At 48.8% G+C, this 15433-nt stretch overlaps 2 protein-coding genes across 34 annotated transcripts in view; one reads left to right on the forward strand and one right to left on the reverse strand.

Moving 5' to 3' along the window:
• Positions 1-15398, reverse strand: part of FGF1 (fibroblast growth factor 1) — an 86418-nt gene extending 71020 nt beyond the window's left edge. The window contains exon 1 of one of the 2 annotated variants that reach the window (XM_077897644.1): positions 14631-15398. Coding sequence is in view for 1 of the 2 variants with exons in the window: in XM_077897643.1 (XP_077753769.1) it covers positions 14367-14413 (47 nt within the window). In the remaining variant the exon portion in view is untranslated. Of the gene's footprint in view, positions 1-14366; positions 14514-14630 lie in introns of those variants that run through there. The other variant, XM_077897643.1, reaches the window with a different exon arrangement.
• LOC144314033 (uncharacterized) overlaps positions 1-15433 on the forward strand; it is a 287113-nt gene that overhangs the window by 201569 nt on the left and 70111 nt on the right. For 29 of the 32 annotated variants that reach the window (XR_013379678.1, XR_013379685.1, XR_013379686.1 and 26 more), the window contains 2 exons: positions 11381-11515; positions 12213-12317. Coding sequence is in view for 16 of the 32 variants with exons in the window: in XM_077897651.1 (XP_077753777.1) it covers positions 11475-11515; positions 12213-12317 (146 nt within the window). In the remaining 16 variants the exon portion in view is untranslated. Of the gene's footprint in view, positions 1-5328; positions 5609-11122; positions 11229-11380; positions 11516-12212; positions 12318-15040; positions 15412-15433 lie in introns of those variants that run through there. The other 3 variants (XM_077897656.1, XM_077897657.1, XR_013379689.1) reach the window with 3 other exon arrangements.

A 15433-nucleotide genomic window follows, 5' to 3' on the forward strand; every position in this document is an offset into this window, starting at 1 on the left:
TGTTGACTTGAAAGAGGGGGGCCTAAACTAGAGCCATGAGAGCAGAAAGGAAGTGATGGGTCCAGAATCACTGGCAAGTGACAGGAACTCAACATAGGAATCATCAGATAACTCCCGGTGTGGGTGTGCAGGATGGAGATAGGAACGGAGAGGCTGCTTACCGACAGAATGGAGGTAACCAGGAGAATCCCACTCTGCAGAGCAGACATGAGCTCCTCGTGGCCTGTGCTACACCTGAAATGAGTCACCCATCTGTATGAAGCTGAGGGTGGGGCAGACAGTGAAAGCAGGAGAGGTCTGAGGAGAGGTCAGAGTTGGAGGCAGGTGGAGGAGAGTCAGAACAGAGGGGAAAGGTGGGATCTTCAAGGGAGAACAACCTGGAGCCTCAAGAGAGAAGTGAACAGAGGCAGCTACCCTGGGGGATGCCCCACATTCTCAGAGATCTGCAATAGAAGACAGTTGTTCCAGAGAAGCCACAGGAGACACGCCCAAGGCACAGGATCACAGCATTCAAGGGGCAAGCTGACACTGGTCCACACTGTGGAAACTACAGAGGTTAAACAGATGGCAAATGGAAGACAGAGCCTCAGGTCTCCTGCCTCCAAGCTTTGTTATTCCAACCACTTCTAGCGCTGCCACTAAGGTCCTTCTTCTGAAGGGAGGGTCTGCATATGCCAGTGCTTCCGTTATCAGAAACCTCCCGGTGCTTCCCACTTCCTAGACAGGAAGGCCCAAAGGCCATGGCAGAGCATTCCAGTGACCCCAAACTAGTCTGAAAAGCCCCACTTTCTACCTTATCCTTCCCCATCTTATCATTCTGGGGCACCTCCCTCTCCTTGCCGCGCACCAGCTACTCTCAAGCCTTCATGGTTGGTTTAGGAACCATAAACCAAGGGCAGTCTGGAAGGCCCTTCCCCTCCGATTGCTGCTAATTACAACTCTTCTTATCCTTCTGGGCCTCTATCGAGTGCTACCTCTGTTGCAAAGCCTTCCATGGTATCTCTAGTAAGTAGGGTCCTTCCTTCCTTCAGGGGCCTTGGAGCGCCTCGCCTAGCAATCAGGTCATTCTTTCTAGGATTCCATCGAGTTGTTGGCTTGTCTCTCCCCTCCAGTAGCTTAGCTTATGTATGAGAGCAAAGAATGCACGCTATCTTTGACTCGCCTATCACATGGGCTCTTATACCCAGAGGGAAGTCAACCAATACCAGCAAAGCCTCTGAAGAAAGAAATCCTCGGGAGCAGTGGTTGCTAGCACTTTTACCGCTTCCAGTTATTTACTCGGAAATTATGGGGTGCTTCCTAGTACTTGGCTTTAGGAGTTGGTTCTGTAATTAATATCTTGGCTCAGTGATGCGTTGCCCTACAATCACATGTGTTGCCTATGTTCTCTAGAGCCATTTGATACTGAGGATACGCTATTATACCTACACTAAGATTTTGCTGAGCATTTCCCGGAGTTACACAAAAATGGAAAAATGTGGCCTGGCCATCAGTAGTGCTTTATCATATGTGCGTGCTCTCCCTGAAGGCATTTTAGAGAAAGCCCTGCACAATTCCACCAGGATCATAAACATCTTTTAAGAGCCATGAATTAGGAGGATAAAGTTTCCCAAACACTCAATTTACAAACTCAGAAAGCATCTGTTCATTCAATCATCTATCATCTTCTGCCCCTCCACACAGGCTCTGACAGTGTTTAGATGTAATGAATATCCTGATTTATTTCTCAACAGCTTGCTGTCTGTAAGGAAAACACATATTCAAGAAATATGTTCAGCAAGGTTCGGTGAGCACCTACTATGTGCCAACAGCGTGTCTGTGTTAACAACATACAAGTCAGGGTAGTTCTTTCTGTAGTCTGTGTTTTAGGGGTTAGGTATTTTCTGTTTTGTTATATAAAACTGAGAGCAGTTTAGGATTGATGTAGACAATCCTGCTTTTTTTCTCTCTTTTTGCCTGCTTTGTTTTTATTTTAGGATAGACATTTATAAAACACAGCTGGCTAAATGCTAAATGCAGCTGTGAACAACAGAATTTAAATATATCTCTAATCCAGCAAACCTGGTTCTTGGCAAGGAAGGGGAAGAAGTTAATTGTTTTTTAATTTAATCTTACACACAGACACAGACACACACAAAGAGTAAAAGGGTAATGCAGCCAGAGGGTATGCTGAGTGATTTTTTTTTTTTTTAAGTTCATTTTACTTGGATCCTGCAGGATAGGCAAAGCACTGAACTTGTGAGAACACTCTTCCTCTCTCTTCATCATGAGAGAAACCACCATTTTCTGAGCATTCGTTCTAGGCTGGGCAAGTGCTTAAGAGAGCCTTATCTGATTTACCTCATTGTACCCTCTGGGGTCGATGCCATTTACACCTGAAGAAACTAAGACTCAAAAAATGAACTTGCCTGGAGTCGCCCTGCTGGCTAGGGGTAGGATTGGAATTTACAGCCAGCTCCCTAACACCAGGGCCCATATTTGTAGCCACAGCTGGGATTTTTCTTCACCCACCTGCATTTTGAAACAATGGCACTAGAAACATACTTGTGAGGTGAGTAATGACAAGACTAGGAAAATGAAGAGTACTGTAAATGACATCTCGCTTTGATTCTAAAGGACACATGCCAGAAATATGCTAGTTGGCCTACCCAAAAGAGCCCCCTGGATAAGTGTCTTTCTCTCTTTCGTATTTCAATAGTCTTCTTTTTCATAGTAATGTAGATATGCATGAATTTATTTTAGAAGATGGTTCAATACAGCATTATTAATATTAGTACCACAAACTGAATATCCAGTAATAGAGGGCTCATTAAACAAATTCTAGGGAAATGTACAGTCACAGTGAAGAATACTCTTTTAAAAGAATATAAAATGGAATGGAGAATGCCCATGATATATCCCTCAGTGAAAAAGTAAAAGTCTATAAATATTGTATGATCCCATTGTTTTACGCATCCATGCCATCTATATGCACAGATAGACAGGTAGGTGGAAAGAGATGGACAGACACAAACACAGGAAAAGGACTAGAAAGATATCAATATTACCAGTCTTTTAATAGTGACTATCTCTGGATAATGGGTAAATCTTTTTTTCTGGTATTGCCTACATTTCCTATGATGAAGTACATGAATGATGTAAAGATAATTTTTAAATTACACATACTCATTAACCCAACAATTTCAGGAAGCAAATAGTTTTAAGTAGTATCCACTATGTACCAGGTGCTATGTGTTTCAAACATTTGAAAATAAAATAAAAACAAAAAAGGAATCTACTCATATCCCTGCTCCACTCAGAATTTGGATCATCTCCTTCTGGTCTTTTTCAGCGCAGTTTTTAAGATAGAGGAGTCACAAAGCAGGCAACCCTGAGCCCTGGTTATTAGGCATTTGTTCAGCCAGTAGGGGTCAACCGGCCCCAGAGCCCTGACTCTGCCACTTATAGCACCAGACATCACTGCCCCCTCAGCCTTAGCTCCATTATCATTAAATAGGATTAAGACTGATACCTGCCTTGTCAGTCTCTTGGAGGATTCAGTGAGTTTCTACAAGTAAAGTGCCTTGAAGTAGGCTACAAGTAATGCTGTTATTCTTACTATTATATGTAGAATAGCTACATTGCTATTCAATTTTGTTTTCTATCTCATTTCTTCCAAAGAGCATAAATAGTTGCATTTCTCTTGGACAGCAGAGACCACTATTCAGGTCCTTCAGGGATATAAAGTCAACTTTGAATTTTGTATGTAGGTGAGATCACTCAATCAAAGCCATTTGGCCTCATATCTAAGCCAAAGCTGTAAAGGACAGAGAGAGCCGCCAAGGTGGAAAGGAGCCTTTATATGCCTTTCAGAAGATCATGGGAGCCAATGTTGGACAAATCTTACTTAATTGGGTTTGGAAACCCAATAAATACGGCTAGTTATAGGCAATAGGACATCTAAACTTTTACTGCTTTATTTTGACTACCTCTTGACTTTGGGGCTTGGTGTCTACTTTGTCTTACAAAAGTGGGATACTGTCTTGTGATTCTTTGGAAGGAGAACATGCAGTGACAGGCTGATTCTTGCAAGAGCCTGCCTATTTCTAGCTGTGGCACTGCCTTGCTCCAGCCTAGCCACCACCGTCTCCTTTCTGCATGATTCTTAGCCCTGCTAAGACACGTCCTTCCTACCCTCCTGACCCTCTTAGAGACCCGTCTGTTCTCCACTCAGGACCTGATAAGCATCTTAAAATGTCAATCATTGTGTGTCACCTCCTCATTCTGATCCCCAGTGGCTTTCCACTGCCCTCAGACAAAACCCCCAACTTTCTACATGACTCCATATCTCTGCATGATCTGTTCTTTGCACACGTCTCCAGCTTGAGCACGTTTCCCCTTTGTCCATGATGCCGAAGTATCCTGGCTTTCTCTTGGAGTTCTAGAACACACCAAGTACTTGCTCACCTCAGAGACTTACCCCATATTCTTCCTTCCACAAAGAATATTCTTGGCCTTATTCTTTGCATGACACCCCTCATTCTTCTGGCCTTCACTTCTGTGCCACCACCTTATAGAGGCTTTCCCTGTCTACCTAATTTGTAATGGCTTCTCTTATTCCAGTGCCTTCTGTGTCCTTTTTACAGAAGTGATCTTAACACAGTTCTACTTATTGCATTTACTTATTTGTTGGCTTACTTGGCGTGTGTGTATGTGCTCAGTGTTGCCTACCTTGTTAGAATGTAAGCTCCTGGGGTGCCTGGGTGGCTGAGTTAGTTAAGCATCTGCCTTCAGCTCAGGTCATGATCCCAGAATCCTGGAATCGAGCCCCACGTTGAGCCCCATGTTGAGCCCCACATTGAGCCCCACATCGGGCTCCCTGCTCGGGGGGCGGGGGGGGGCTGCATCTCCCTCTCCCTCTGCCCCTCCCCCTGCTCCTTCTCTCTCTCTCTCTCTCTTTCTCTCTCTCACACACACACACACACACACACTCTCTCTCTCAAATGAATGAATAAAATCTTTAAAAAAAAAAAAAAAAAAGAATGTAAGCTCCCCCAGGGCAGGGACTGTATCCTTCCCTGTTGTTGTGTCCTCTGGCAAACCCCCTCAAAGAGAAGGTGCCCAATAAATATGAAAGAAAGGGAGGGGGGAGGAAGGAAGTCTCCGAAAAGGGGGCTGCTTTTCTAGGCAGCCCAGTTTCCAGTGAATGTGGGCAGTGTGTCCTGCTTAGCCCTAGCATTACGGTGCAAGTTTAAAAATAAAACCCCTGGGTGGAGTGAGAAGCCTTTAGAGAGGATGGGGGAGAGATAATGAGAAACATGAGCGGCCAACGCAGGCCCAGCAGGATGTGGGACCGGCCAGAAAGAGAGAGGGCCCTTGACTCCGGGGAAACAGACTTTGGGGCTGTAATGGTCTGACGAATGTAGGACTACTAATTAGTCACCAGAGGTCTTTCTCTTGATCTGCAGCATAAAGAGACTCCAAAGTAGTCAATTCAGGCTGTGATTCCATCCTACAACAAGACATGTTGCGAGCTTTTTTGAAGAGACGTTCTCTATAATTGCTAAGACAGGGGCCCCCACACCCTGCAACTGACAGCCGTTCCATCAGGAGAAGGGAAGGCCGGGAGGTAACTGAGACGATGAAGCCTGCTTTGGCTCACCCTCCCCCTGACCCTCCCCAGGGCCCATCCCAGCGTGGGATCTGAACCTCCCACCACAGTAGAGCCTCGGCCAGACATCCTAAGGTATATCCGCCCTCCAAAGGCTTGGCTCAGTGCTGGGGCAGCGTAAGTCAGGGAGGGTCAGGTCAATGGGTCACTAGAGACAACTCGGACATCGCCTTGGAAATGCTCTGCCCCCATGTGCACTGCCTGCATTTGGATCCACCCTGAAGCAGCTGTGTGTTAAATCCTTGGGCCTTGGTGGGAGGTGGAGAGGCATCTGGGGAAGGTCAGAGTGGGTCACGAAGGGGTCCACCTCCTTTAAGGAAGACCATCAGTCTTCAGGCCTTCATGAGAAGTCTGACGTCCCAGGGGAGCAGCAGGCTGAAAATACATAATCTGGGCCCAGCCTCTGTGGTGCAAGGATGGGCTGAGAGGAGTGGGGGTGCTGCCAGCATTCCCCTTCCCACAATGCATCTCTCTGTGCTGCTCCAGAAGCCAGGCGATGCGCTCACGGTCACCTGGTGCAAGCGAATATTTGCACGCCTTTAAAACATTGATCACCACTGGGTGTTTTTTCCATCTCCACAGCTCTGTGATGGTCAAGAAGGCCACAAAGGAAGGAGCACAGAGAGAGACAGCTGGAGCTTTACACACCACGCTTAGCCTCCAACCTCCAACTCTCTAGAGGCCTCTCTTGTAGAGAAACATAAAACATAAAGCTTAAAAGAGGATCAGTTCCCTACCCAAGGCCACTCAGGAGGGAGGGGCAGAGCACTGGACCGGCCGAAAGCAAAATCCAGGCCAGGCCAGCCTACAGCGGTCTGTGGCTTTCATCCTTGCAGTTGGATTCTCAAATGATTTAAGCTCAAAGTCCCGGACCAGGGCCCTAGGGCAGAATCTGCAAGGAGTCTATGCCCTGAGGAACCCCATGCCCCTGGACCGTGGGAATCCCAGAGCCATTGTGTGAATTGAGCTGAAGGAGCCTGCGGAAGATGACTCCTTCTTTAATTGTTTGTTGGAAACGCCCTCAGCCTGAAACTGCTGAACGAGTAGCTTGTGTCTGTTTCATGCTTCAGCTCTTCAAAGGGTCTCCTGCTTTCTTGGCTAGTTCTAGGTTCCTGACACGAGGGCTGTAAGTGCTGAGAAAGCACAGGGTGATAATTGTCCCTTGGAACAAAAATAAAAGCTGATGGCAGAACAGCAGGACGGCAGGTGACCTTCATGTCCTAGGCACATTTTTTTAGACGAAATGAATTCTTGCAAAAGCTTCTAAAAAAGCCTTAGCCAGACTGCAGACTTGTCAGTAGCAATAATTAATGTTTTATTGGCAAATGGGCAAATACCATGCTGTGTGTTGCATACTAAAACATTTTTGGTCCTTTACCTGTACTGTTTCACTAGTCTTAACCCAATGCTAGGAGAGAGCAACGTCTAGCATCGATAATGTAACGCGGAATGGACTTCACCTCTATTAACTCACATACTCCTGGCCCCAACCCCAGGAAATAGGTGCCCCTATTCCATTTTACAGAAATGGAAGTGTCTAACTCAGCCAGGGCCATGCGTCTATTGGGAGTCAGAGCCGGAATTCAAACGCAGCCTCACCCCAGAGTCCATGCTCTTGACCATCTTGCTACCCTACCGTTAGGCACCACAGACTGTCATTCTGGACTAATGAAAGGGTAATGAGAGCAGTGGGTCAGAATTGGAACTATGAGATGAATCTTGGGCTTCTTTGTTTACTCTCTTTCCAAGGAGCTTAGAACTCTGCTTACAGAGCCCTCAGCAAAAGTCATCCAGGATCAGCTGGGGAGAATGGCAGCAAGTGTTTTGTGGCCACCTGAGCGAAGATTTTATCCTTGCTCCTGTAACTTAAATTCCATATCACTAACGCCCAACCCACCCATGACTCTGAACCAGGGGAATGTTCTCTGGGCTGGAGACTTACTCTGTGCGGGCTCCAGGGAGGGACTGGAGCCTTCATCTCAGCTCTCCTCACATTGCCATTTCTAAACTCTGACAGAGATCTTGAGAAAGGACAAGAAGAATCTCATTTTCTAGACGCTCTTTTAGGTCCCCAGAAGTACTAGTGTAGCACTTTGCACACATTGATTAATTGATGCAAATTGCTTCTATTCCCATCAGACCAATGGTGAAGGCAAAGATGCATTGTTCCATCTGCCTCCTTGGGTGCGAGGGCTGGAACACACCAGATCAACGTCTCCCTTCTAGGTGTCTGACATCACTTGTTTGCCTTCGATGCACAGTAGCCAAAAGAAGTTATTCGTCTCTAAGCATGAATAATACAACAAAGCTGGATTTTTCCAGGCAACCAAAATGAGTCCTCTGAAGAGATGAGACTAAGCTGGCTAAGCCAGAGTAGATGGCACAGAGCATGGGGACCGGGGAAGGGGGGCGGTGTTCTCCTAAGTCAGGGTCAGAGGCACTTGGTGCAAACTTGTCAGCTTTGCTTCAGATGTGATGCACCGCTTTCCAGAGCTATGAGGAGCAACAGAGTGCAAGATCCCACTGCTGCCCTTGGCCTTGGCTTTCCCACACCAAGACTGAGTGATGCACTCACTCATTCATTGGGCCAGTATTTACTGAGCACTCGCTCTGTAGCTAGGATCTGTCCTAGGGATACAGCACAAAACAAAATAGATAAGATCCTGCTCTCACGAGGCTCGTGCTATGTTCCAGAGGGGAGGATGGGTAATAGTAAGTTTTAAAAAATTGACAGGAAAAATATAGACTGACTAGTGCCATGATAGGAAGAGACAGGAAAGAAATCCTCTTTGGGGAATTGCCGAGAGAGGTGAGGCCCGAGGGTGAAAAGATCTGCTATGTGAAGAATAGGGTAGAGCATTCCAGGCAGATGCAATGGCAGTCATAAAGTCGGAGAGGCAGGTAAGGACATGGAACTGTAGAGGAACAGAGTAGAGGCCAGCAGGGCTTGAGTGGGTCAGGGGGTCTTGCTCCCCAAAAGGCCTCGGGCTGCTTACTCACCTTCTTGAAAATCACTTCTCTTCTCCAAAGTGTGCTAAGAACCTGCTCCAAGAACTCATCCTTGCTTAGCCAAATGCTGTCCCTCTTTAGAAAGAAACAGGAAGAGAGTTCTTCTTGTGGCAGGCGGGGCACATGGCAAAGGTGTGGAATTGGTTTTACATTGGGACCACCTGGGCGGATGATGCCAGCAACCACTGGCACTGGGAGAGCTTTGCCAGTGGTGGGAGCGGTGTGCGGTGGTGGGGCACTCGGCCCCCGCGAGGGCTGCAGGCCCAAGCCGCGACTTGCCTGCTCCAGGCCCGTCTCACTGCTGCTCCCATGAGCTCAGGAATAAGGCAACATTTGGCTTTGCTCTGCTCCTTTCAGACGCCTCTCTGCCCACTTTCAGCCCTGATACCCTCGGGGGTCTTTCTGGGCTTCCTGCCCTTACCTCCTTCCCAGTCACAACCTGAATCTCTGCCATCTTCCAGGGCCCCACTGAATAATTAGCCTCTGGAATGCATGCCTGCCCCTGTAGCTGCAGGCGAAGTGCAGCAAGCAGAGAGGTTCTGTTCCGAGGCCTCTCTTTGTCCTCCAACTGATGCCAAACATGGGGCTGCCTGGTCAACCCATCTGAGGTGCCAAGCTTGCTAATTAACCTCGCTGACAGGAGAGAACTATACCTATTTGACCCTTAGCAACAGGACCCTGACAAACACCTAGAAAGTGCTCTGTTGAGGGTCGACCATGGCTAGAACATGTTTTTAGGAAGCGTCCTGGAATTCAGTCCCTAGAGGCAATGTAGCCAACCTCAGGTTTGTGAGCTCCAGAAGCCTGATGTCTTGCTCTAGGGGGGAACCACTGCTAAACCATACCATTGGCATCTCTATTCCAGCTTTCCTTTTCTTGAAAGGAATTGGCCCTATATAGGATCGCTTTCTTCTCTGGCCTTCTATGGTTCTCTTTTGAAGCACCTAAATCATTACCACAACGGCCATGGTCCGGCCCCCTCCTGGGCCTTGAGTTCTGACTGGCTCCTCTTCTTCCCTGCATTTCAGCCACACTGGCCTTTCCTCCACTCCTTGGCAATGCCACACTTCCTCATCCCATGTGACCTTGGCCATACTCTTTCCTCCATCTGAAACACTCATCTCTCACCCAGGCGCCCCACATCTGAATCCAGGCATCACGAGCTCACCAAAGCTTTTCCAGACCCCTCTGACTGAGTCTGGTATTGTTTTTGCTTTCCTGAGACACGCAGGAGAAGTACTACGTGATTGAAGTCTGTGTCCCTACCTGGTCTCTAGCTTCCATGAAGGTAGGGACCCATCCATTCCAGGCTCTGTAGCCGTAGTGTTGCACATGCTCCCTGCACACAGGTGGTATCCCACAGATGAGTGAAATGGACCCGAAGTGAGCATTAATGACCCTCTAGGATCCCTCGTCCCAGTCCCCAGTCTCTCTCCTTTTTCTCTTCCTGCCTCTTTGTTTCTTTACATTTCCTTACCTCCTCCCTCCTCATTCTTGCTATTCATTCCTCCTTCTTTTCTGGGACTTGGACCTACCTGTGACTCCCGTGAACACTGTTTAAGCCAACAGAAGAACAGTCACAAGTTAAAGACAAGAGATCATTGTCATAGCTTGGTATGATGCGTTTACCTAAGCTAGATTACCCCAAACTCAGGGCCTGCAGGGGGAATGTCGGACTCTGGTTCCCACTATCATAGTTTGCTAGGGCTCCCATAACCAAGTACCATGGACTGCGTGGCTCAACAACAGAACAGTGTATATAGTATATATACTTCTGGAGGCCAGAAGTCCAAAACTGAGGTATTGGTAGGGCTGGCTCCTCCTGAGAGCAGTGAGGGAAAGAGCTGTTCCAGGCCTCTCTCCATCTTGTAGATGGCCACTAGCTCTTTCTGAGCCTGTGAGGGAGGGATCCAGGCCTCTGTCCATGACTTGTAGATGGCCCTCTTTACCCTGTGTCTTCATGTCATCCCACTAGATGTGTCTCTGTGTCACAATTTCCCCATTTTATAAGGATGCCAGTCATAGAGGATTAGGTCCCACCCTAACGACATCATTTAAACTTGAATTTCTTTGTAAAGACTTCTCCAAGCCAGGTCACATTCTGATATTCGGGAGCAGAGGGGAAGTTAGGACTTCAGTGTGTAAATTTAAGCAGAGGACCTAGTTCACCTCATAACATCTCCTTCCACCCATCCATTGCCCCAACCCTTTTTGAGTTACTGAAGGAGAAAAAAATAGGGAAGCACAGGGACACCTTCTCTTCTGAGGAAGTTATATGGGAACCTAGCACTGGAAGTGGACAGGAGAGGAGTATGAACCCAAGAGCAAGAAGAGAAAGACCAAATTGATGAACAGCTAAAACTTTGCTTGTTGCCTGGCTTAGAGGTCACAAGCCGCTGCCATGGTAATTGGGTCATCCTGAGTTCATACCCCAGATCAGCCACTTACTAGCAGTGGGGCTGTTGCCCTCCCTTGTAAAAGGTGGGTAAGGACTGCACCTAACTGCTGGGATGGCCGTGAAGACCGAGTGAGGGTAGAGATGGAGGGTTTGCTGTGTGCCAGGCACGTAGTAAGTCAGGGTGCAGCAGGTGTGCTGTCGTCCATCTTACTATCAGGGGAGGGCTTGTCCCAGGAAGATGGTCATTCCAGAAGAAGGTGATGACAAGGAAGAGACTTATTGTCACTGATAGAAGCCAAATGGCTCTGTGTTCTTGTTCACAGTAACGAAGAGAAAAGAACCAGAGCAGTGATCAGACTTTAGCTGTGGCCCTTGGACCAAAGACGGAATCCCCTGGACCACCCCCACCCCAAGAAAATGCAGAATCCTGGGTCCCTCGGGAACCAGGCTAAACCTAGGTACCTGATTTTTTTTTTTTTAAATAAGCTCCATTGTGATTGTTATGCATGTGAAAGTTTGAAAACCACAGGCCCTGGAGAGACTGAGATGAGTCTTCTCCAAAGGAGCCCCCACATCTACACTTCCCTGGCACAAGGTGGGAATGCCTCTCACACCTGCCCCCATCACTAGCATTCCTTGGACAAAGAGAGGTGGTCTTGAGCAATTGTGCGTTAAGCCAAGCACGAGTACCTGGCACAGAGTAAGGGCTCAGGAAATGCTGGCAACCAGCACAGAAGCCCTTCGAATTCGGAATGCTCAGAGATACAAGCAAAACGCCATGCCAGTGCCAAAAGGTGTCCCTAGTGGCCACTCATAGAGGGTCACTTCAGACTTTGGAATAAATGGACTTGTGGACACCCTTTTAAGACCCACCTTTCAGTAATAATAGCAAATACATAGTCTTTGCTATAAGCCAGGCACGGTGCTCAGAGCATTACTCATTTGATCCTTTCACCGACAAGAATGGTACTTTATTATCCCACTTTACAGATGATGAAACTGAGGCATAAGGCCACAGGACTAATAAATGGCACAGTCTGGGTTCAAGCCCCAGGGAGTTCAGCTGCAGAATCTATGCCCTTGGCCACCCTGTTAGGCTGCCTCTCTTAAGTAGTGATATTTAGGAATCAGACCATGACTATTCCCTTCCCACAGGTCCAGATGCTTATCCTTATTCCCATACCTTGGACTCTGCCTCCCAGCTGAGTTAGACATCCTGTCAGTCCAGGCCAGAGAATGCTCTGTTACCTGCCCACCCAGGTAGGTGCCCTCCCTTCTCTGCCATTGCATGGGCTTCATCCAGTTGTAACTTTTGATGGGACACCTTGTCTCTACTCGATGAACATTTGTTGATTAGCAGATCCTTTTTTTAAAAAGGATTTTATTTATTTATTTATTTATTTATTTATTTATTTATTTATGAGACACACACACACACACACACACACACACAGAGGCAGAGACACAGGCAGAGGGAGAAGCAGGCTCCATGCAGGGAGCCTGACGTGGGACTCAGTCCCGGGTCTCCAGGATCATGCCCTGGGCCAAAGGCGGCGCTAAATCGCTGAGCCACCGGGGCTGCCCAGCAGATCCTTTTTCAAGGGAAAGAAACGCATTCGCCTATAATTTGTGTTATGTGTAGGTGTAGACTTACCTAAAACAGGGTATGCCTGTGACACAAATGACTACAGATGATTTATCCAGTAGCTCAAATCAAGGAGTATTACATTAGCCAAGCAACACCTATTTGATGAAGTGGAAGGGGTATGCCTCCACTCTGCAGCATCACTAATTCCTAGATGCTAACACAGCAGGCCTGGTAGCCTCATGATCCTCCAGAGTTCACGCAGGATCCACAGAATGTATGTCAGCAGATTAAGCAAGCACACTGTCTGTCCCGGGGTCAGGCATCCCTTCCCTAAGTGTAAATGAGCATATGATGTCCATCTACCATCTGCAAGTATAATCACCATGGTTGATGCTACTGGCCTGTGAGGTCAAACCACTTAATGAAGCAGATAGTGTCTCCTTAAACCCTTTATAGAACCAAGCCATATATACATATGTCTGCACCAGATTTGGGAGGCAGTTTACAAGAAACTCAGTGTTTTCTCTTCTTAATTCTTTGTGTATTAACTTTGCTTTGGACTAAGTACCTCATTTGCAAATCCATTTACTCATACTAAAAAAGGCAGGGTCAACACAAGAAGGTGTCCAGTGTTCACCAGCTGCCCCTCAGCAGCAATTTGATGATCTTGCCTTCAGATATACAATCTCAAAAGGGGAATTTCCTCAGAAGCCCTCAATGACCAACACAAAGAAAACAAAGGAAAAGGGAATTTGTGACTGTGAATCACAGTCTCCACCAAAATCCACACTCATTCACCCGCACAGCCCCAGTAAACAGCTGGCCAGCACTTCACCAGACACCACTTTGCAAAGCCAGGCTCATTTCTTTTCAACCCTTTGCCCCCATCAGGCTGGCTCAGCCTCCCACAGAGCCTGGCTCGTCCTTTTCTGGATGCTTGTGTCCCCGTCGCCCATTGGTGTGCACAGAGCTAAATCATAAACAATCACATCCCTGTAGGGAATGAAAGGGAAAGTGCCCAAGCAGAAAAGAATGGAGAAAAGTGGGAGTGGATTAAAACAGCTGGAGAAAGCACAGAGTGTTTACATTCTGCAGAGTCACAGAGGGAGCCCAGATAAGCTGGGTTCCTCTTGGGTCTCTGAAAAATGGGTACTTGATTGGATACCTGGATTCTACCCCAGGCCTGGAGGTTAGACTTGTCAAGTGCTCTGCTCTAGAAGCTGTACACTTGGGGCATGTAATCGGGACATGGGTGTGGCTAGCCATTCTCTGCTGGTGCCTGTCTGCAGGGGTACTGAGAGGAGGATGTGATTTTCAAAGGAGATCACAAGGAAGGTAAGGAATAACCCAGGGGGCTGCTGGGGCCACAGAATGCCAGCCTGTCGAATCACCATCAGCTAATCCTATATTTCAGCCTGACCTTTCTCCCCAAATGTTGATAAAGTCTGAGGTGCCCACCCAGAGAACAGACTTCCCGAGGCAGCTGAATGTCCAGGCTCCGCCAGGGTGAGCATGACACAGCAGGCTAACACCAGCCGGACTCACCAAAGCCACAGATTTTGGCTTCTGCCGAACCCAAGGGGCCACATCCAGCCCGTTAGTAAATGAGAACTTTCTGCCCTTTGCAGTCCTCACCAGCCTGGCAGTGGAGGAACAGAGGTGCCGGGCAGCGCTGGGCATGATTATTTTTACCGTCTCTAAACTCTGGGTGCTATTTTTACCTGCCTGGGCCGTTAGCAAGCCCTTCCCTCAGAGCAGTCTGCGTCATCCATCGTCTAAGCCGCCGAGCCAGAGGTGAGCTGCTCGGTGTCCCCCAGTGGTATCTGCTTAAAGCATCCTACTGCCTCAACTTTCCCCGATTATCTTCCCTCTCGTGTTGTTGTTGTCCTTGCACTTGGACACACCCCCACACACCCCCACACACCCCCTCAGCTCTGCATGTAACAGAGTCCTTTGTTCCCCAGAACAGAGACTCAGATTCTTACCTGAAAAACTTGCAGGCTGAGGACTGTGCCTCTTGGTCCAAGGGGAGAGGGAATCCGTCTGCTCCCAGTCACTGTCGCAGTGCTGCAGCTGCTTCCCGAGCAGCCCCACGCCGGCTCGGAGCTTCTGGGTTACTGCAGCTCTGTGTGGGGAGAGGGGACGGGCCGTGGCACGCGCATCAGGTCGCCGGTCCGCCTCCAGACCGTGCCACAGAGTCGCCACCGTCCAGCAGGGCTGTGTGGGAAGCGGGGAGGCCGGTGGGGGGGGGGGTGGGCAGCGTCAGGCTCTCCGTCTCCCCCTGGCCTTGGTTGTCAGCAGAGGGGACCTGCCTTCAGACAGCAGCCCACGCTGCCCCCCCGGGACACACACGAGCTCTCGGTGCCCAGGTCTGACGGCCAGCAGCGGCGGGGCGGTGTGAGCGGGGCTTGTCTCGGGCACCGCTGAGCCGAGTGGCCTGCCGGCCTGTCTGAGCAGAATCCTGTTTATTTGGAAGGCTCAGTCGCCGGGGAAACAGCAGGTCGCGGCTCAGAGACGCTCCTCTGGAATCCGAAGGCTGCTGGGTGAAAGAGTCCTTCTCTGACATCTGGCACCCCGCACGGGTGTCGGTGTCTGTGTGTGGCGGGGCGTGCGTGTGAGTCTGTGCCCTTCCCAGAGCCAAGCCTCGCAGGGGGCACGGCGAAGCCACTCAGGGCCGGGCCGCCCAGGCGGGGGCTGCGGAGTGAGCCCGTCTCCCTTCCCCGCAGCAGAGCCTCTCCCTGCTGGGCCAGGCTAACGAATCCTCAGGTGAGCCCGGCGCCCGGGGCGG

This window comes from Canis aureus, chromosome 5 (assembly GCF_053574225.1).
Source record: "Canis aureus isolate CA01 chromosome 5, VMU_Caureus_v.1.0, whole genome shotgun sequence".
In the NCBI taxonomy this organism is placed as follows: Eukaryota; Metazoa; Chordata; class Mammalia; order Carnivora; family Canidae; genus Canis; species Canis aureus.